This window comes from Nicotiana sylvestris, chromosome 2, assembly GCF_000393655.2.
Source record: "Nicotiana sylvestris chromosome 2, ASM39365v2, whole genome shotgun sequence".
NCBI classification, from domain to species: Eukaryota; Viridiplantae; Streptophyta; class Magnoliopsida; order Solanales; family Solanaceae; genus Nicotiana; species Nicotiana sylvestris.
In genome coordinates, this window is record NC_091058.1 from 69,061,853 (window position 1) to 69,084,236 (window position 22,384).

The 22,384-nt window shown below is 34.8% G+C and overlaps 2 protein-coding genes and 1 pseudogene across 3 annotated transcripts; all 3 read left to right on the top strand.

Annotated features, from left to right (window-relative positions):
• The first annotated feature begins 7,831 nt into the window (after nt 1-7,831).
• LOC104213736 (uncharacterized) lies at nt 7,832-8,994 on the top strand. The gene is made up of 4 exons (XM_070165931.1): nt 7,832-7,987; nt 8,039-8,117; nt 8,277-8,476; nt 8,863-8,994. The coding sequence occupies exons 1-4, from the start codon at nt 7,832-7,834 to the stop codon at nt 8,992-8,994; spliced, it is 567 nt and encodes a 188-aa protein (XP_070022032.1).
• Nucleotides 8,995-12,671: 3,677 nt separating this feature from the next.
• LOC104213735 (uncharacterized) lies at nt 12,672-19,390 on the top strand. 2 transcript variants are annotated; one of them, XM_009763278.2, is made up of 8 exons: nt 12,672-13,302; nt 14,117-14,240; nt 14,773-14,902; nt 15,783-15,819; nt 15,990-16,182; nt 17,174-17,291; nt 17,396-17,482; nt 18,139-19,390. In XM_009763278.2, exons 1-6 carry the CDS (start codon nt 13,063-13,065, stop codon nt 17,263-17,265), a joined length of 816 nt encoding a protein of 271 aa, XP_009761580.1. In that variant the 5' UTR covers nt 12,672-13,062; the 3' UTR covers nt 17,266-17,291; nt 17,396-17,482; nt 18,139-19,390. The 2 variants fall into 2 exon arrangements, with proteins under 2 accessions (XP_009761580.1, XP_009761579.1); XM_009763277.2 differs by having other exon boundaries at nt 12,676-13,302; nt 17,144-17,291.
• LOC138886661 (5S ribosomal RNA) lies at nt 16,466-16,584 on the top strand (annotated as a pseudogene).
• Nucleotides 19,391-22,384: the final 2,994 nt, after the last annotated feature.

Genomic DNA, 22,384 nt, shown 5'->3' on the forward strand with positions numbered 1-22,384 from the left:
TAGAAAAGGGTTTAGAATTTGCCCACTTTTGATGTATTTACGTAAATTCCCTTCGTGTTAAATCTAAATACTACATGTTTTTGCTGAGATTTTCTGGTCTCTTTAATTATGTGATAGCTTTTCCTTATCCGTAGAGTACGACACGCATGTTTCCTCTCTAATGTAGTCAGTTGCCACTAGCTGCCTGCTTCGGTTCGTAATAAAATGGGCAAACATTATGGGTTTAATTCTAACATATCTAGTGCATACATCGACTAAGCGCGACATGAAGAAGACACTTATAATCTACTCTTTATAACAATTCAATATAGTAGAAAATAATATCCATGGCTTTGATCAATGAATTATAAGTTTGAGTTATCGTTAGAAATGAAAGAAAGGATAGCGGAGCTATAGTAGTTTAGTTAAGTTGGGATAATATTGGGCCGACTACGCAATGGTTAGGGACACCCAAAAGAAGGTGAAAGAATGGGCTAGGCAAATCTGGAGGTTGATTGGACAAATCCAAATTAATAACCTAACTACTTAAGGGGTAAGTGCACAAACAACCATTTTTGGGATGCTTTTTAAAGATGAGCCAGTTCTTATTTTGTCCTAAGATTTTGAACTAAAAATCTTAATTTCAGAACATTTTTGTCCCGAAAAATTTAACTAGAATATTGAAATGGAATCTTTAAATAAATAGTCGATCATATTTACTGTTTACTTTTTCTAGCCATCAACTATACATTGATTATACACATATATTACACAAATTATGCATATATTATATTTTCATCGGCTATTTTTAGTCTAAGTGGTCGGATGGGTGGCTATTTGGGTTAATTTTTCTATTAAAAAGATTCAAGAAGCACTGGTTAATTCTTAAATAGCAGCTCTTTAGAGTGGCTATCTAATATCATTTCTACCTGCCTAGGCCGGATTTGGGCTGAGGCCCAGATTGCACTTTCTTTTACTTACTACCCGTCTTATTCTTGTTTATGAAGGGTGTCCTGATAATTCAAATGGTTTCTTCAATTTATGCTACTAGCATATTACCTTAACTGTCTCAAAAGAATAGTGAGGTTCCAAGTGCAATGATCATAAATTTAGAAATCCTTATTTAATTTTTGTTTGAGATAGAGTTTAAATACTTAGAAACTAGTACATATTAACTATTAAGTATTGTATAAGCAATAAATTTTTAGAGTTTAAAGTATTATTAAAGAAAATTAGATACAAATGTTTCTCTCTCCAAATTTACTACTCCCTGCGATTCACTGTAAGTGATTTTTTGGCTTTTTTTTTATGATCCAAAATATCTGATTTTTCCAGATTTTAAGAATGAATTAATTATTTTTTTCCTACATTGTACTTAGAGTAAATAGTGTTGGGGTATGTGTTAGGAGTATTTATGTGAAGAGATGGCAAATGTTAATATGGTCAATTCTATTGTTAGTTAATGTTAAAAGGTGGATTTCTTAATCTGTGTGAAAACAGACATTTACTTATTGCAAATGTGAGGGAGTAATAAATAGTGTGAAGATGGCAGGAGGAGTATGAATGTTGGACTATCAATTTGAAAAACTTCCTACTCCAAGATTAGCAACTTATACAACCTTGTGAAATTTAAGAATATTTAAAATTTATAGTCTGTACAATATATATCTCTCAAATATCTACATTAACTTTTCATCAAATGAAATGGTACAATGCAAAGCAGGGATGAAAGTGCTTGCCAATTGTACATTCATTTCTCTAATGCTCTTTGCCTCTTTTAGTGATGGCATAGGAAATGCAGATCTATAGTACAACTTTAAAAGATTCAACAAAAGAGACAGCATGAGATTGATAGTGAACCTTCGTCGTTCCCTGTATAGCTGTCTGTTTCTAGGACAAGTTTGTCGGTATTTTTGACACACGTATTCTTGTTCCTCTATTGGCTATTTAAATCAACAACACAGTAAAAGAAAATAATAGTAAAAATTTATCTATTCATGATGTACGTAAAATTTATTTGCATGTATAGTGTTATTCAATCAGTTCAATTAACAAGTCAGGTAACCTCTTTCTAAAATCTATAAACTCATAGTATTTAGTAGTACTACAAAATATTGAGATATGCAGATGTCCTTCGGTAAAGCATGTGTATATATTTTTGACAGTTACCGATGGCAGACGAGACATAAACTCAAAACTTCTATATAGTTACATAGATCGTATGATTATCTGCGGCCGTTTCGTTTCAAAATTTAACCTTTTAGCTGGAGAAGGACATATTAATTTAATTTTATAACTGTAATATCAAAACTTAAATTCTATAAGAAAATGATGAAGCAGATAATATTGCAACTTTAGAAATATCTAAGAATTGCTAGAAAGCGATTAGGTTTTGTCATAGTTTCAGGAAATAAAGAAGAAATTGACAACAAAGAAAGAGGATCATGACCTATATTTTTATTGTCAATTGTCAAAGAAAACAAATGTATTTTACAAAAAAGAAACGGCGAAACTTTAACCATCTCCAACCTTCTCTAACTCTCCCCCATTTTTGTCCCCAAAATAGAGGATGAATAGTGTTCCCTCAAATATGGGGTACACTATTCATCTCCCCCAATACTATTCATCAATTTATTATTATTATTTTATTATTTAATCGTTTAATTTATCTCTGTATATGTTTATGTAATATCTTATAATATTAATATTATATCTTAACTTTGGTGTATAATTTTTATAAATTAATTTTTGTGCATTTATTATTTTATCGTTATATAATATGTATTTAATTAATTTTATATCGCAATGATTTCACTTTTATTTGAACTATTAGTTAATCTATAATAATTTCTTATAAATTATATTATTTAAAATTTTACGGAATTTTTTTAGTTATGAAAATTATAAATTAATAAATAAAAGATGGAATTTATTTAATGAAAATTAAAAAATGAAATTGAAATGAAAGATAATAATATAATATAGAAGAGAGAGAAGAATATAAAAGAGTTTGGGAAACAAAATAGAAGAATGGTTGGAGTAAGTTGTTTTCATGTGATGGAGATCAAAAATGGGGTAAAGGTTGGAGATGGGACATGAAAAACTCTTAGTAAATGCGGCAGTTTGATTTGTCGGCAATTGCGGCAAAGCTGTCGTTTTCTGCCAAATCGGCAACTTTCTCCACTTAAATCCTATCCTCCATTTAATCAATTTGTCAGATAAACAAGTGTGTGTGAAATTGCGTATCTGCCTTCTTTTTCGTTAACGTGGCATCAGGAATGTTTCTAGGAACAATATTTTTAGTAAAAATAAAAATTGTACATAGAGAGTTGTTGGTTTTAAGATTGTGCTGTCGAAAAAGTAGCCTAAAGCTGTTTTTGCTGGACTGAAGAACTTTTTGTTTCATTATTTTTCTTATAAATTAATTGAAGTTGCGGTTAAACAAACATGTGCCCAAAAAAAAGTAACTTTGCATTAGTAAACGAGCTATATTTAACTTTCAGATACTTGTTTTAACACTAATTCTAAATGTATTACTTCAACTAATAAATAGTGTCCAAGCGTCTTCGACCTTCACTTGTAGTCAACTAAACCAGCCTCAAACCTGCCGGATTAATTAAAACAAGAATTCAAACAATATGATAGTGGTGGCAGCGCCATGTTTGGCTTTTCGATTTAATCATAACCTTTAAAACGTCGCTCGTTGACGATAAAATACTCTAGATTATACCCAAATAATTACGCAAGTAGCAACTATTGTCAAAGTTATCATGCATCATCATGGCCGCATGATGAGGATTCTGTTGTATTCAATTAATCGATAACTCAAAACGGGCAAAATAAATACTTGAGCATACTTCGTCAAAATGTTACCTAATAGTACTACTACAGGGAATTTTACTTGAGTGATCAACTTAGAGGCAGTGGCGGAAAAGAGTTTATCCCAAATTAAACCTTGCATATATGCAAGGTTAAATTTCTTATTTATATATAAACATGAGATGTTAAATTTCTTTAGCTTCTATATGTCTTCTTTTTTTCAATCTTTTGAACCCCGGGTAAAAATTCTGGCTCCAATACTTCTTAAGGGGACTATACCATAGGGTGAAAATTTGGCTCCGACAACTTAGCATTACCTCATGTTGATCAAGAATGACAGATGAACCTTCTCTCCCATCGTCATTTTCTCATTGGTCTTTATGTTTTTCAGCAAACTCTTTTAGGTTCTTTCAATTGTTTGTGTTAAAGGTGTCACGTGAGTATGAAGCTAGATGGATCTTAGCTGGAAGAGAGTCTGTTAAAGTAGTTGTTAATTATGTAATTAGAAAGTCGTTAGAGTTAGTGGGAATATAATACATTGTATAAATAAGTGTACAGATGATTATTCAATACAACAGTGAAAGAAAATTTCTCATCATCTCTTTCTCCTCTATGTGATGCGATCTCTTAGCTTCATCTAGAAGCATTCATAGCAGATGCTTGACATGGTATCAGAGCTTTGTGTGATCATTGCTCTCGTCTATTTTTCCTCTGAGCTCATATGAACGAAACTTCACCTGCTTCATCTTCATCTCCTTCCCTCGAGAACATCGAATCGACAATGGCGACGGAAAAAATTGACCACACTCATCATTTGTTTGTGCATCCCTCAAATACTCCAAGCTCCGTGCTGATTCCAGCCTAATTCAATGGATCTGAGAATTACGGATTATGGCGGAGATCGATGAAAATTGCACTTCAGGCCAAACGAAAGCTAGGACTCGTCATTGGCACATGCACTAAGGATCAGTTTAGGTCAGAGCTACATGAAGACTACGAAACATGTAATGTAATTGTGCTCTCATGGATTATGAACACAGTATCTCCAGATTTACTTGGTGGAATCCTGTACACTTCTAATGCTCACCTAGTATGAGAAGATCTAAAAGAGTTATTTGATAAGGTGAATAGGATAAGGATCTTTCAATTGCATTGAGAAATTGCTAAAATTTCCCAAGGAACATATTCAGTGTCCATGTATTTTACAAAATTAAAAGAACTCTAGGTTGAGTACGATGCGATGGTACTCACAACAAATTTGAAGGAGTATGCAGATCATCTTCAGCGACAGAGGCTATTACAATTTTTAAGTGGATTGAATGATTCCTATGTTCAAGGTAGAAGGAAGATTATAATAAAATCAGCGGAACCTACCTTAAACCAGGCTTATGATCTAATTGTTGAAAACGAAAGTCAAATGAGTGCATCAGGAATTTTATCACACACTAAGTTGAACTTAATAGCTGAGAGGAATAACATTACATCATTATGGAGCTCAGCAGTAAAAGGAGGATCAATGCAAAAAACAAAAGGAATTACAACATACATCGTGAACATTGCAAGAGGAAAGGACATAGTAAACAAAATGTTACCAGCTCATTGGTTATCCAGCAGATTTTAAAGGCGGAAGAAAATAAGGAGCACCTACTGGTCACCAAGGAGGACTTACGGGTCATTTTCATCAAAGAGCACATGCTACACAACATGGAGGATTCACAGCTCAAGCTAGAGGAGGTTGTAATGTAGGGCAAACAGGTATGACTGCAGCCTTTGGGAATCTTTATGCATGCACAACACATGAGAACAACAACCATATATAGGTGCAAAGGCAAGGGACTCATAACTTTGTACATATGCAAGAGGCACAATCTCAGGGATCTACAGCAGGTATCACGGTTACATTTACCCCGAAACAATATAGTCAAATCATATAGATGCTTAACAAAGATAATGTCCTTGAAACATTAGCCATTATGGCATGTGTTATTTGTTCTTTTTTGGCTAATAAAACTGAGTACAGTTGGATAGTGGACACATGAGCAACAAATCATTTGGTATCTACCCCTGAAGTATTGTTTGATTTGTATGACTATGCTAAGTAGGGCTCATTAGTGCATTTACCTGATGGAAAATAGTTACCTATTACCCATGTTGGTAAATGCAGATTAGCACAAGGGGATATTAGTGATGTATTGTGTGTACCAAACTTCAAGTTTAACTTGTTGTCAGTTGCTAAACTAACTAGGGAATTGCAGTATTTCATGTCTTTCTATCTTATTTTTTCCTGATGCACGACCTTCACACTAGAAAGGTAAAGGAGACTGGTAGAATCCGTAATGACTTGTACTATTGGAAAAACAACATAGAGAATAAGATGTCACAATCATTGGTTACTACTATGACTCAATCTACCGCACTGTGCCATAGGAGGTTGGAGTATGTTCCTCATAGAATACTACAACAAACAAACATTTGTAACGGTTCCAAGACAGATGCAGATAGAACTTGTTCTATATGTCCACTAGCTAAGCAAACTAGGCTTCCTTTTCCTCAAAGTACTAGTAGAGTTGTTAAACTATTTGAGCTAGTTCTGGTGATGTATGGGGCCCCTACAAATTACCTACACATGGTAGTCAGAGATTGTTTTCATTCACTAGTAAATGATTATAGTAGAATGGTCAGTATTTTCTTGTTGAGGTTGAAGAGTGATATCTCAATTGTAATGAAAGATTTTATACCATTAATAAAGACACAATTTGATGGTTCAATCAAGGTTTTCAGAAGTAATAATGGTACTAGTTCAGTAGCGTAGGAACTGTGTATCAAAGCTCATATGTTCACACTCCACAATAGAATGAAGTTGTTGAAAGAAAGAACAAGTAATTTCTTGAGGTAGCAAGAGCTCTCAGGTTTCAGGGTTGCATTCCTCTAACTTATTGGGGATTATGTGTTTAGAATGCTGCTTATCTAATTAACAGGATTCCGTCCACTGCTTTGGCAGGAAAATCACCATTTGAGGCATTATATAAGAGAAGTCCTAACCTGAAATACCTATGGATAATGGGGTGCCTGTGTTATGCCACCAATGTGGGTGCCAAAAGTGACAAATCTAGAGTAAGAGTAATCCTAGTAGTGTATATGGGATACTCTACCACTCAGAAGGGTTATAGACTGTATAATCTAGCTAATAAAATGTTCTTTGTCACCAGAGATGTCTCATTTAGGAAAGATGTATTTCCTTTCAGGTCCTCCTGTTATCAACTTCGACCACCTGATCTTGTGGATTGTTGGGATGATTGTCACGATCTTTTCGTTCTTGAAACTACTATTGATGCAGCTCTATTGGAGCCTTCATCTGCAGCTGGGACATTTTTTGTCCCCTCCAATTCTCCTGTTCATACTTCTTTGAACTTAAAAGATTATACAGCTGGTGCCTCTGAAAATGCCACTGGACATACTCCTCCAGTTTCCATGCATGATGTTGTATTAGTTCATGATGCTAGAACTGACTTTCCCATCCTTAGTGAGGGTTCTCATGATGGTGTAACAAATGTTGTTGTTTCTCCAGGTTCTTGTGAACCTACAGGCACAATGAAGTCATGCAAAACCTCCAAGACTCCTAGCTAGCTTAGTGACTATGTTCATAAGGGATCTAAGCCCACCTCTCATACTATAGTGGGCTCAGCTTATCCTTTGTCAGCATATATGTCATATGCTTCACTTTCAGACCACTATTACAAGGTCATCTGCAACATATCATCTGTTACGGAACTTGACACTTATGTAGAAGCTCTTCATGATCCACATTTGGGTAGCAGTTATGCAGCAATAGCTGCAGACCCTTCAAGACAATCAAACTTGGTAGTTAGTTGACCTTCCTCCTGACAAGAGGGCCCTTAGTTGTAAATGAGTATTCAAAGTCAAATACAATGCTAAATGAGATGTGGATAGATACAAAGCTCGCTTTGTAGCCAAGGGATATACTCAGCAAGAGGGGTTGGATTACCAAGAAATCTTTTCTCCAGTGGTAAAGATGGTCACTGTGAAAACTGTCTTGTCCTTGGCTGCTATGCATGGTTGGAGGTTGCGTCAGCTGGATGTGTTTAATGCATTACTCCGGGGTGATCTTGTGGAAGTTGTTTACATGGTTCTACCTCCTGGTCTTCTGGGACATGGGGAGTGTGGGAAAGTATGCAAGCTACATAAGTCTTTGTATGGCTTGAAATAAGCCTCTCTACAGTGGAATCTCAAGCTTTGTGAGGCCTTCTCTCCTCAAGTTTTGTTCAAAGCCATCATGATTATTCCCTCTTCATTAAAAGGTCAGGGCATGATCTGGTCATCATCCTGGTTTTGTGGATGATCTTCTCATCATAGGTTCTTCTCCTTCTCCCATTCAAGCAGCTAAACTCATGCTCTATCATATTTTCAAGATCAAGGATCTGGGGATATGAGATGCTTCGTTGGTCTTGAAATTGCAGGGAGCACAGATGGAATACTAGTATGTCAAAGGAAGTTTGCATTGGACCTTATTGCAGACTTAGGACTGGATGATTCTAAGTCTGCTGACACACCTATGGTGGTCAATCATAGGTTCACCAGTGCAGAATTTGATCACAGCTATAAGACTGGGGGCAATAATGATGAGTTGTTGTCTGATCCTACTGGCTATCATAAACTGGTAGGGAAGTTGCTTTACCTAACTATGACTCAACTATATATAAGCTACAAAGTGCAGAACCTGAGCAAATTTATGCATAGACCAAAGAGATCACACATGGAAGGGGCGTGGTGAAGTACTTGAAGAATGCACCTGGTTTGGGCATTTTATTATCTTCTAAGCCATCCTCACAACTTACAGTCTACTGTGATGCAGTCTGGGCAACTTGCCCCGTGACAAGAAGGTTAGTAAGTGGCTTCATAGTCAAGCTGGGTGACTCTTTGATTTCTTGGAAATCAATGAAGAAAAGTACAATGTCAAGAAGTTCAATAGAGGCAGAGTACAGAAGCATGGCCAATACAATTGCAGAAATAGTTTGACTCATTGGACTGTGTGACGAACTGAAGGTGAAGCTGGAGTTGCCTGTTACGCTATATTGTGATAGCAAGGCAACACTTCAAATTGCTGCTAATCCTATCTATCATGAACGAACAAAACACATAGAAATCGATTTTCACTTCATTAGGGAGAAGATATAAGAGGGGTTTATACACATAGAACATATGCCCACAAGCTTGCAACTAGCTGATATTTTAACTAAAGATTTAGAAAAGGTGCATCATGACTTCTTATTATCCAAGCTGGAAATGTTCAATTTGTTCTTATTAAACATCTTGACTATGAGTGTTAAAGGTGTCACGTGAGTAGGAAGTCAGTTGGCTCTTAGCTGGAAGAAAGTTTATTAAAGTAGTTGTTAATTATGTAAATTAGAAGGTAGTTAGAGTTAGTTGAAATATATTGTATAAATAGGTGTACAGATGGTTATTCGATACAACAGTGAAAGATAATTTCTCTATCTTCTCTTTCTCCTCTCTGTGCTGCAATCTCTCTCAGCTTAATCTAGAAGCATCGATGCTTGACACTATGTTTTTGAATATTATTGACTTTAGTATCAAAATGGACAATCTTCTTACTTTGCGAGGAACATAGTTTAGTATCCAAAATAACGCGATATAGGGATGACCAAACCCTTTCAAGACATGAACCTAAATTGTGACTGGTTTAAACACTTCTTACTTTTGTAGTTTTGTTGCTCCAAAATCGGATCAAAAATATTGTTGACGTTGAATTGTTAACTTTTTCTTAGCTTTAAATCATGCCCTCCTTAATTACTTCGATTTTAAGGACATTTTAATATCTTCTTTTTTAAGAAGTAAAATTGAGTTATAATATGAAAAATAAACAATATAAAATAAATCAACATGCGAAATGAATTAATTCAAATACATTAATAACGTATTTTGGGTAGTTTATTATACAAATCATAAAATTATTCTGGATTCATGTTTACATAATTGGTTTTGTGGTCGTAATCACGTTAGAAAAGTTTTAATGTAACGACACATTGAAGTCCAGGGAAAACTATATATGTGCGTGTCTCTGTACTTTACTAACTAATCTAACCAATAAACTGTAGGTTTAGCTTTAGATAGAAGTAATATAAAATTCTTCTGCACTATTAATTAATAAAGAAATAATCACAAGTAATTCTTGTAAAGTATGGATAAGTTGGTCATCCGAAAAATAAGATCAATAATATATAAAATAATCGATTCCAGTACGTTTTATGATATTAAAATTTGTTATAACGTGAGTACAGATAATTTAAATTTATAAAATATAGTATTAGACGTCCATTTAACGGATGAAAATAAAATACATATGTGAATTATAGTTTCCCCAAAATAGTTTGTGGGAGAGCATTCTCTTTCTCTTTAATATACAACAGTGACCAAGGGGTTCAAACTTTAAGCAAATCAATTTTTTTTGTAGATGAACTGTTTGACCAAAAATATAATCGTTTAGTTAAACTATTATTTTGTATGTAACAATGGGCTAAACCTAGTTATTAATAATATCTCTAGATATAGATAGAGTTGTCAAAACGGGTCAGTCCAGCCCAGCCCAAGCCTCGTGGGCTTTTAAACTTGGTGGGCTAGGCCGGCCCGCCCCGCCATATGAATGGGCCTTAAAATGGCATGGCCAGCCCAGCTCTAAAAGGGTCGCGGGCTAGGGCGGGTCGGCACTTCAATTTTTTTTAGAAAAAAAAAATTCTTTAAATTCTTAAATATTTTTTCGTGACATAGTCGATTAATCATATAAACAACTTCTATTTGTTTAGGGTGTACAAAAAGACTGATATTTGACGAAGAATCTCGTAATTGAAATACAAATTCTTTATATCTCTTGTTCTTCTTTTTTAAAGTTACATGAATATTTTCTTAATACCTTTCTTTCATTTTCCTCAGATTCAGGGATTATTTTAACAAGTTTATATGCTAAGGTTTTTTAATGTAGGATTAACATCATTTGTTGATTTCGTCATTATAGTGCATAAAATTTTTAAAATTCTTGAAATTTGCTAGTGGTCAATTTTTTTTATGTATTTAAAACTGATCTTTATCTATATTGAAGAGTAGTTAAAATATTGTTAATATATTAAAATAATCCAAACTGATCACGGATCACTTAAAGTAATATTTTCTTTTGAAAAAAAGATTTTACCAGCTACCTAAGACTTTTCGAGTTCGTTATTAATTAAGCCAAAAAAAATTAATTTTGTCATATTACATGCATATAAAAAAATCTAAATCCTAGTTGATATGGAAAGGTAAATGAGCAATTTAGGGTTGGGAAATGGGGATTATAGTTAATAGTTTTTTTTTACTTTTTACTTTTTACTTTTTTAAAATATTAAATATTTAATACTAATTAATTTGAATTTAATTAATTTTTGGCCAGCGGGCTGACTTGGGCTGGACTTAAGCCTCAGTTTTAAATGGGCTCAAAAAATCCTAGCCTAACCCTACCCAAATAGCAGGCTGGGTTGGGCTAGCCTCACGGGCCAAGCCCATTTTGACGGCTCTAGATATAGATCTTAAAAATACGGATGATGCAGGACAAAGTTAGTGGGAGATCAAAAATGACATGCATTTAATATTCAAAAAGGTATAAACAATAATGGAGGAGTAACTAGCAATAAATAATATTAAATGACATTTAAGTAAATAGGAGAAGTGATTCACCCAATAATGAATTAGGTAGATAATTATTCCTCCTAACAATGATAAGTGACAGATAAATTCTAGAATGTTTGAACTATTCTCGGATCTGATGAAAAAGTATGGAATACGGTGAATAAGAATATTGATGAACAGGTAATGTTTGTATCTTTTCTAGAGAGAGAATCTTTTATGAAAAGTGTTCTTATCAAGTGAATATTACATGCCTTATATCTTAATATCCTATTACAAAAACTGGATGTTATTACTTATTATTCTATCTTTGGTGCTCGACCTCGATCTTTGTTGACAGCCCGACTGCGAATCTCATCGCTTCTTGGTCGACCTCGGCCGACACTTTCCTTAATGCCGTTTTACGTTAAATTTTTTAGGGCAGATTTTGGTTTATACATGAATGGTGTACCAAAATTTTTAAATCAAATTACACATTATTTAATTAAACAATAAAAAATACTTATAATAGAATTAAAATTTTATAAACCAAAGTTACCATTTGAAAAAATAACAAATGAATTTTTACTAATAAACCTAAGCATAAAACCAAAGAAAAAAAAGAGAGTTGAGAGGGTTTGCAGCATGCAATGAGCTTTTGTTGATTTTTTTTTTAAATAAGTTTGACGATTAAACTATAAAATTTGTTTAAGATATAACTTTTGTTATAAACTAATTTTTATTTTACAAAATTTTAAGTTTAAGACTTATTAATTAGAAAATTCTTTAGATCCAAAAAGAGTCAAAAAGACCACACATGGAAGCTTCATTTAGTTTTGGCAAATCAAAAGGACGGATAATTTTGCACCTTTGAACAACTTAAATAGATAGAATCTCTCACTCAATTATGCTAAAGATATTTAAAATATAATATAAAAATTATATAAAATAATATGTAATTTATATATATATATATAATATAGTTTACCGCGAAAGATTATTGCTTGACCATCCTTGACCTAATGTGGCTACGATTTACATTACATGAAAAGGGAAAGGAAATTCTATGAAATAAAAAAGGAAAACACAGTCCCATTACACAAAGGATAGGAACGAAGATGACGTATCCTTGAAAAATATAAAATGAAATGAAAATGTCGGGAAGATTCCGCAGACACGGCTAAAAAAGCCTCCTCCTCCCTCATCCATCTGCGTTGCTCTCAGCATCTTCTCTCTCTAAAAGTCTTTGATTGAATCAGCTGGCTATCTTTACAAAAACGCGTAGACTTTTGGACCCACACGTATTCATTCCTCTCTCTTTCTCTTTCTCTCTCTCTTTCTCTTTCTCTCTCTTCTCTCCTCCTCTGCACTAAATTTGCCAGAATCCAGCAGGGTTTTTGTAGTTTTTACCCAGGGGTTTTCTCCTCTCTCTCTCTCTCCTCCCCACACTGCCACCTCTCTCCTCTCTCTTTTCTTACAATTCAAGTTTCTTTCTTGATCACTCCCTTGTTTCGGTGGCTCCTATAAAAAGGAAAAGATTTTATCTTTTTTACTATCAATTTTTGATACTTTTTGTTTAGGAGCTTTGTATTCATGGCTTATCAGATGAGTCCAGGTGGTAGTAGTGGTGGTGGTTCGGGTAATTCGCCGTTTGTGGGTCGGGGCCCATACGGGGCTGGAGGAGATACAACTTATACAAAAGTTTTTGTGGGTGGGTTGGCTTGGGAGACAAAGAGTGAATCACTGCGCCGTTATTTTGAGCAGTTTGGTGATATTATTGAAGCTGTTGTCATCACTGATAAACATACTGCCCGCTCCAAAGGCTATGGCTTTGTGAGTCTTCTTTCTTTAATTCCTACTTCTTTATTTGCTTTTTACTCATGTGTAATTCCTTTTCTCGACTCACTTTTAGCAGTAACTTTTACTATTATTATTATTATTACTGAAAGATTTGAACTTTGCTTCATTTATGGGATACATGCCAAAGGTGACTTGTCAAATTTGATACGTTAATGAATAGTTTTAAGGCAAAGACAGCTGTCTAGTGCGGATGCTTTCTTGTACGACTGGCTTGGATGAGCTGGCCATGTTAACTTGCTAGGTTCCTGCACAAGGAGTGACACTTTCTTATTACTCGCTCCGTTTCAATGAATTTATTTGACTGGATACGGAATTTAAGAAATAAAAGAAAGACAATTTACATTGACCTTAATTTATCATAAAGTTTTGAGGAAGCTTTGCTCAAATTGGCATTAATTCGATCCAATGTACAATTAAGAGATATGTGCATGTTATCTGGCAGTGATTGTCTCTTGCTACATGGCAGAAATCATGCGTAGCATGGCATTCTTGGCCCTCATTTTAGTGTGGAATTGAGTTGAACGTAAAAGTATTAAGAATAATATGTGTTGAAAGAAACAAATTACCGGATAATTGCAGTCCAAAAATACATTCTCTTTAATTATTAAGATCATTCATGGCCATGTAGGTGGATTAATATCTGATCAAAACTTCTGCGTCCTCTTTCCAACTATTTGCTTCGTTATGGTGACAACATACATTCTGGATAATGTTCAACGGCTCAATTTTTCTGATCACCATTTCTCATTTGCGAAATGCTGATTTGTTTAATTAATATGGAAATTAGGTGACATTCCATGATCCTGAAGCAGCTTGGAGGGCTTGCGCCAATCCTAATCCAATTATTGATGGCAGAAGAGCAAATTGTAATTTGGCTTCACTTGGACGACCTCAAGGAGTTTTACCTTATGGTACTATATTCTCATTTTGATAATGCATTATTTCACTAGCCATTATCGCTTCTTTTTGCTCCCTTTTTTTGGCACTTTCAGCCTAGTCATTCATGATTCAAGTGAGAATGGTTGGGAAAAATATGTCAATTGATCTATATTTGATGTTATCTTTTTCTTTCTTCTCCCACCTTACTAAACAAAGGCATTAAGTGAAGGTGCATAGATAGGGAGGACTGATGCTAATCTAATTTTATGGAGAGATAGACGGCGGAGCCAGCAATAATCTATCTTTAAGTTTTGAGAGCGTGTATAAACCTTCTTTCAAGAGATGGCCTTTTCTTTTGGTGTAGCAGAGCTGGTCTACCTTTCAAGAGATTGGACGCTAAAGTAACACTATTGTGCTAATAATAAACCAAATAAAGATAAACAACAATGGTAATCCTAACAAAAAACTAAAATATAATGTGATTCAGTTAGCATTTTGGTGCACCGTGGCAATTTGACATTTATGCTTTTCTTTATCCTCCCTTTAATTTTGATTATCTTATAGGACGTTTGAGATCATCAATGCCCTATCTGGGAAATCCACAGGCCATGAGGGGTATGTATATGGGCAACCCCATTTACCAGCTACCAGTTCCTTACAGCTATCAGCCTGGATTCTCATATCCTCAATATAGGTCAGTACTGACTACCCGAGCAGGGGATCTAATACTGGTGTTTTCCGTGCAAATGTCTAATTTTAGTTCGCTCACGTGGTATGGGTGTTTCTCCGCGTCATGAGAACAGCAGTCTGATATAATATTCATTAGGAATCACCAGAACCAGCATTTATTTTTTGGGGGAGAAAAAAGAGAGGGAGAGAATCATCTGATTTATGTTTTCCGATTATCCCAAGTGCTCAGTAATGGGAGACACCTCATTATCATTGAGTTGATATATTCTTATCTGAAACTTGAAAGTTTGGTGTGTTGCTCATTAGATGAGAGGGGACCATGGCTAAATCAAAAGCTGATATAGCAAACTTTGTATGAAAAGATATATGTACAGCTCTTTTTTGTGGTAGAAAATCTCTTTCTAAAATTTTTGTCCTCATGCACATATGATGACTTCTAACTCCTATCAGACTTTTGAGATACTTAATAGTTATTTCATCTAAAAGTTGCCCGAATTGATGAATTAGCATTGTAATTTCACAACTTTCTCTTTTCTGTTATCTTAACTTCATGTTCTGCAAATTTAATTTTATGAAAAAAAGGCAAATGATTGAATTTTTCTCTTTATCAAGTATTTCCTTAAAACAAAAACAACAAGTTGTTGTGAAGCAAGAAAGACATGCTTTTACTGTGGCACTTCCTTCTGTTAAAATATTTCAGTCTGGTGTGGGAACATCTATATATTTGTATATTGATGTTTGCCTACGGATCTTTTGATTTGATTAGAATTTCTAGTATCAGCTATGTTGTAATCATGCTCATGAATACATTAACACTACCTGAAATGCTCTAGCGTTCTCATTTATTATACCTAATTTGTCCTTCTTGATTGGCGTATTGGTAGGTTTCCTGCATATGGGCCAGACTACGTCTATCCACAAGTAAGTCTACTTTGCAAAATGTTTAAATAACATCTGTTTCTCTTTCTTTCGTCGTTTCCCTCTTACGAGGAACGTTAAGGCTAAATTTTAGGAAGAGCTAGTGGGCATGTGATTATACGCATCACTTTCCATCCAGGGCTTTATAGCTATTATCTTTGCATTTCATTCAGATGTATGGGATACCAAGTACTGTTGGCACGAACTCATTGCAATTTGGCCAACTTGGTATGCAACCTGGCAGTCCTGCATACGCATTTCGTGGTCATATGATGCCAGGTCCTCAGATGGTGCAATATCAGAGACCTAATACTAACGGAGCTACAACAGACAATGTTCCTGTCATGCAACTACCATATCATTCAGGTACGACTTTGGTAGGAATTATTTCCTGCATTTTGTGTGCAAAACAAAAAAGGGTTTCTAAAATAGAAATTACTTCAGTAGAGTTTTTCATTATGAGCGATGATGTTTCTAAAAAATTTGGTGCAAAGGAATAAGCTTTTAAGTCCCAATTGTCACACTTCACCAAATAGTTGGACAACACAGGGCCTGAGAATCATTCAAATTGGAATTAACTTGATTTTTGCACCCATTATCAGAAGATCTGTTGAATGTGCTTACTAGGTAAGTGCAAGGCATTGAGATAGGATGAAGTCATACCAGCCCTAATGCACCAGATCCCATCAGAACTCCGAAGTTAAGCGTGCTTGGGCGAGAGTAGTGCTAGGATGGGTGACAACCTAAGAAGTCCTCTTGTTGCATCCATCTTTTCCCCACTTGTGGGATTACACTGAGTTTTTTTGTTTTTTTTCTGTTGTTGTTGAGATAGGATGGAGGATTGATCGCATAATAATTCTAACATACATATCAAGACATACAGAAAATGGTGGCTTTAACAGCAGTAACATTAATGACTTTTTGACTCTCAACCATGTAATACTAACACAACCCAGAATGACCAATTGAGATATTGTTTTTTTGGGGGTTTAAATCTAAGTATTTGGGAGTGAGGGTGGTTCAAGATTTATTGACCTGCTGAGGTTGATCTGATTGTTAATAAGGTACTGCTTACCTGCTTTCCTGAGTTGTCAAGGTGTAAATAAGCTTACATCTCAAGAAAGCGAGCAATTACTTTTGTAGCTATGTCCTTAACAAGTGCTCGTACTCTGCGTCATCTTTTACCCCTCTTTTCGCTCTCTACAACATTTGAGCTTAGTTGTAATGAAATTTGTAGTACTGAAGGGCAACAAGTATTACATTGTCTAAATACCTATTATGTGGTCTGAGTCAGTAAGAATGAATTTAAGCTGTTATCTTTTTGTAGTGAAGCTGCTTGATTACCCCGTTTCTTCAGGCATCACCATGTCGTCCCCTCGTCAGTCACAGATTGCAGCTCGCCCACCACAATTCACGCAGAGCAGTGGGTCTGACCAAATGGCAGGTTGAATTGTTGAAGGAACTGGTGTATCACGGTAAGGAGATCATGATACTCCTCTTAGTCTATGTGGCTTTGATGTAGTTTTACCCTGAAGATAATACACACGCTTGGATTTGTCTGATGTTGCTTCAATTGCAGGATGAATTCAAGGATTTGGCTCGCTCTATAACTTGTGTGGTAGACTTGGAATATGACCTTGAACGTCAGCGGGGAGGCAACAAAGAGGTAGTAGATCTCCCTCGGAGGATTTTCATCAGTAGTCTTTTTCAACTTTCTCGCTCAGATTCTAAGTTAAATATGTTCCCGGTTTAATCCCAAATTCTTTTACTGTGTTGGGGGTAGTTATGGCTGGATGAATGAATATACTCTAAATAATAGTACTATTCTTTTGTGAATTTTCCTTGAGAAGCTCCTGGCTGTAAGGATACAAGAGAAAGATCTTAATTTTTGGTTTAGTCTGCGCTCTCTATTTATTCTTGCCCTTCTGTCACCGTGTGGGACAATGCATTCTGGGAGAGTTGTAATGTGGTTCCTTTCCATCCTGAGCCGGATGCCCTAATCATCCACTATTGTTGTTGCCAAGAGGTGTACTCATAGCTGAAAAGTGAAAACGTTGGAAACATTGTAAAATCTCAATTTTCATTTTGAGTATCTAATGTATCTAGAAAAAAAAGAAACTCCCTGCACAGCCTCTTGTCCACAGAAAAAATTACTGTCTATTTTTTTTTTTTTTTTTAAAATGTAGTTATTGGCTCATTGATTGGATGTTTAGTGTCAGTATTGTTCATTTCCCTTCCTTTACGTGTTTACTTCGAAACTCTGTCTCTTTGGGGCTGTTTTGTAAAAGTATTTGCTAAGGTTTATTTGCATTCCTGTTTCAGGTCTTTCAAAGTCATGGCCACCAAATATTCGAGGGAATCACTTGTAATGTATCAAGCAGTCCAGATAACCATATCAGAAATGATGAGGAAGTGCTTGGACTGCTCTTTTCGCAGTCTCTGTATGGAGACAGATTATATAATTGAATTGACTGTGGGAAGATGGTTTCCACAATCATGTTTAGCAGAATCAACATATGATTCTTTATATATACCTGGGTTATCCAGGACTGTAGGTCGACTCTTTTACTTGATGTCCATTTGAATAGTGTCTCTTTTATTTTGTTTTTTTGGTGTTCCGATCTCCGTAGGGCTAGGGGATCGTTATCCAGGACTGGAGGTCAACTTCGTTTTGTGGTTCCAGTGTGTTTGTGGTTCCTTCAGAACGAAGTCTCTCACTCATGACCTCCTCTCCTAGCAAAGGAGAATAAAGGTCCAAAGGAAGGAAAGTCGGGCTCACTTTGAGGGTTGGAGAAGGTCTCTGGTGCGAGATTGTGCGCTCAAATTGATGGTATAGAATCCATTTGTACGCAAATCCGCAGCCAAGATGTGCCCGGGGCATGTTACTGCCAAGATGTCCATTTTGTTTCCTAGTCTGGTTTCTGTTAGAAACATGCAATAGATGCGTATTGATCACTTAATTTTCATTTTTCTGGACTTGCTTTTGTAGTGAAGAGTAATGCCAGACCAGTATGTGTTTTTTCTTGTGCACCAGAAACTCTCTAGGAGCATCAAACCTCCAGTTGCCCCCATGATCAGTGGTAGTTTCAGATTAGTGTAGGTTAAAACATAGTTATATGACAACCTTTGACAAGGATTTCCTTTGACGGGACACCAGGATCTGTTGGAAGAAACATAAAAGGATTTTCTATCAAATTGGACGAACAGGAGATGTTCTTGGAGAACATGTTGCCCAGCTTAAAATGTCTCGTCAAATGACACGACCGTTGTCCGTGCTGATTGCTATATCTTCTTTCAGTACTGCTCTTGTAATTGTTTCTCTTCTTTTTCCATTTTTCCTCGCCCCACACCACCTTATAGGAAGGGGTGTCAAATGGCATCATGTATTGATTCCCCTTAATTTTCTGGTATGTTTACTTTTATATATTTTGACACCCTTAACGTAAATTTTGGCTCTGTCACTGCCCACGCCTTATTTTAGGGTGTGAGGTTGTCGAAGAGCCTCATTTTTGTTCCTACATAAACTATCTGAACTTTTAATTTCCATTAAAGAGAAGGAAGGATGTATCCAAAATTTTGAGTCGTATGCGTATATAAAAGATCTTTTTTTTCAAATTAACATAAGGTTATCGGAGATCATTCACCTATTTTTATTGAACTTAGAATTTCCATTTTTTGTCAAGAGGGTAGAACAGACTTATTAAGCTGTAAAAGTTCTCACATCAAGCATGTCTAATTCCTTTCAAATTATTCTATTTTCAATCAATGTCTAGTAAACTTGAAGAAACTCGCGTTGCCCTTAGTTTCTATCAACTTTCTCTTAAAAAGTATTCGCATCTCAATTGCACGTAGAAGAATAAGACAAGAAAATGCTGTGAAATCTATATACATCTATATAAAGTAGGGACAATGTGTTGGCTCCACTCTAAAGCCTGCAATGCTATTTATCTATTTTGTCATTTTTTTGCCATTTTCCCTTATTTTTCACATTTATCTTTTAATGTTTAGCAGTCGAAAAGTCGCTATTAATTAAAACTAACCATCGGAGAAAATAAAAAAGGTGACTTGGCATCTCTCTTCGGTCAAGGATTCTATTTATCTTTTTTCTTCTTCTTTTGCTTTTCCCCCTTCATTCTTTTCTTTTAAATTGTTTAGTAATTGGAAATTGATCATTCTCTATTCTATTTATTACATCTCATTATATTTATTTGAGTTACAAAAGGATAAATTAACAGCCAAATTTTTCAGTTTAATTGGGTCTCTCTCATTTTCGTACATTGGTGTACCATTACTAAATTAAGCAAATATTGTGTTTTAATTGCTCAGTTTTATGTGCATGGGTGTAACTCTTCTTTTCATTTTCTCAAACAATAAATGAGTGGGAAAAAAAAAGCACTACAAATATATGAAGGCGGCGGTAATGCTAACATTCTTCATCTTCCCACACTATCCTTCACCCCATTTCTAATTAACCTTCGATCAGAAAGCCCAAAAGCCATCATGAAATATGATTCTTTATGCAATGAAGCAACGTAGAAACATAGAAATATAGCAATAAAAGTATGGTCTTCTTCAACAACAAACACAATAAGAATATCGAGTGCCTCCAGAAACGATCTTGCCCGTTTATTTTCTCTCACCAAATTCTTTTCAACTGGTAATTATGCACTAAATGGCATTGCTTCATTCTTTAAATTCTTATTTCTTTTGCAGTATTTTTTAGGAAGAGACTGTGTTTTTAGCTGGTGTTTCTTTACTCAGTTTATTTAGAAATCTTGCAGTTTAAATTTAACCTCTAACAAAATTTTATGTTTGAGCCTCAACCCTCAAGGTATTGGTCTTACTATCTTAGTAGCTTCTTATCGGTTATGTTTATTATGATTATTAATATACTTAATGTCCATTCTATTACAATTATTCAATATATGTTATACTTTCTTTTCCTATTACTTAATGTAAGTTATTACTTGTATTTTGGTTATTATAAATTATAAAGCACATCTTCTTATTTTTGTCACTTTCGTCTCTTCTTCTTTATTGACCATTCTTCTCCTTTTCATTAGAAATTCTTTGTACATAAGTTTTTTTTTTTTTTTACTTTTTTCTTCTCATTTTTGGTGTTTTTGCTACAGCTATTTTTAATATACGATATTGGTGCATAACTTTCATTGTTTAGGAAGTAAGGAAGAAAAGGACATATTGTGTAATTTGTGGACAATATTTGAGGAATCTAACTTTAACCTTGATAAGTACACTACTATATATCCTAACTTTGCGTGTGAATTTTTACGTAAAGTACTAGCTTTGCCTTTTTGTCTTGCATTAAAATGCTCTATTTTTTTTATTTTAAGAATGATTGTGATAAATTTTACCTTGAATTTTGATTATTGTTTCATTATTTTAGAAAGAATTGGGGAAGTATGATTACATGCTCAAAACAATTGACAATTTGAGGACAATAAGACTATTTTCCTCATCTGAAAATAATTTAAACGGTTTGTGTCCTAATATCTTTTAATGGCCTTTTGACAGTTGAAAGAGATTATCTTACCAATTTTTTCAAATCTATTATGCTTCTATGTGTGATTTACAAAATATATATCTCTTAAGCGATATTTTTCTTGACTCATTTTTATTAATTTATAAGATATGTGTGTTGTAATGCCATAAGTGATTAATCAAGAGAAATTGATTTTTGAAACTTTTGTAAGATTAGTAATAAAAAAGGTAATTAATTTGATTATTCAAGGACGGGCAATAGTTTCTCATTTGCTCGAAGGTTTGAATATGAGAAATAAAAGAAAAGAAGAAAAAGAAAATAACCGTCACAACCCAAAGCTCAACCTGTTGTGATGGCCTATCATGATACTAGGTAATCCGACAACTCATACATACTGACACTCTCAAATTCATAATACACTAAAAATAGGTTTAAATAAGTGAAAATCTCATAAAACTGGATAAAATCGTCACAACTCAATACAGAAGTTCCCAAATCAGGATGTCACTGAATACATGAACATCTATACAAATGCAAAGTCTGATACATTGTCTAATAAAACAGAAACTGAATAATTAAAACTGAGGGATAGGGGAGGAGAGTTAAGGTCTGCAGATGCCAGACAACTACCTCGATAATCTCCGAACAGTTGAAAACTCAGATATCAACAACCACCGTGACCGGAAATACCTGGATTTGCACACGAAGTGTAGGGTGTAGCGTGAGTACAACCAACTCAATAAGTAACAAATCTAACCTTTGGACTGAAAGTAATGACGAGTCTCATAGGTACATTCAAATTTCAGAGCTACAGTACAGAAAATATAGACATGCTTTCAATCTAACAATTAAACTCAGAACAGATAAAAATATGTCAAGTCTGAATGATACGTGGAATAAGACATCACTATATATACATGCCAATATATATATCTTATGTGATGCAATACAATGTAAGCCTCACGTACTTGCATTCTCGGAGTACTCAACCTGACTGTCTCAATTCTCACTCATCACACGCAATCACTCAGCATTGTACAGGGTAGATCCAACTCAAATGGAAATAAA

What these genes read in the sequence shown, in the direction of transcription:
- LOC104213736 (XM_070165931.1), top strand. Translation starts at nt 7,832, where the DNA reads ATGGTCACTGTGAAAACTGTCTTGTCCTTGGCTGCTATGCATGGTTGG. An exon ending in TATTCCCTCTTCATTAAAAG is followed by an intron (nt 8,118 to 8,276) that starts GTCAGGGCATGA and finishes TTGAAATTGCAG; the next exon opens with GGAGCACAGATGGAATACTA. An exon ending in CTACTGGCTATCATAAACTG is followed by an intron (nt 8,477 to 8,862) that starts GTAGGGAAGTTG and finishes GACGAACTGAAG; the next exon opens with GTGAAGCTGGAGTTGCCTGT.
- LOC104213735 (XM_009763277.2), top strand. Translation starts at nt 13,063, where the DNA reads ATGGCTTATCAGATGAGTCCAGGTGGTAGTAGTGGTGGTGGTTCGGGT. An exon ending in GCTCCAAAGGCTATGGCTTT is followed by an intron (nt 13,303 to 14,116) that starts GTGAGTCTTCTT and finishes TATGGAAATTAG; the next exon opens with GTGACATTCCATGATCCTGA. An exon ending in GCAACTACCATATCATTCAG is followed by an intron (nt 16,183 to 17,143) that starts GTACGACTTTGG and finishes ATCTTTTTGTAG; the next exon opens with TGAAGCTGCTTGATTACCCC.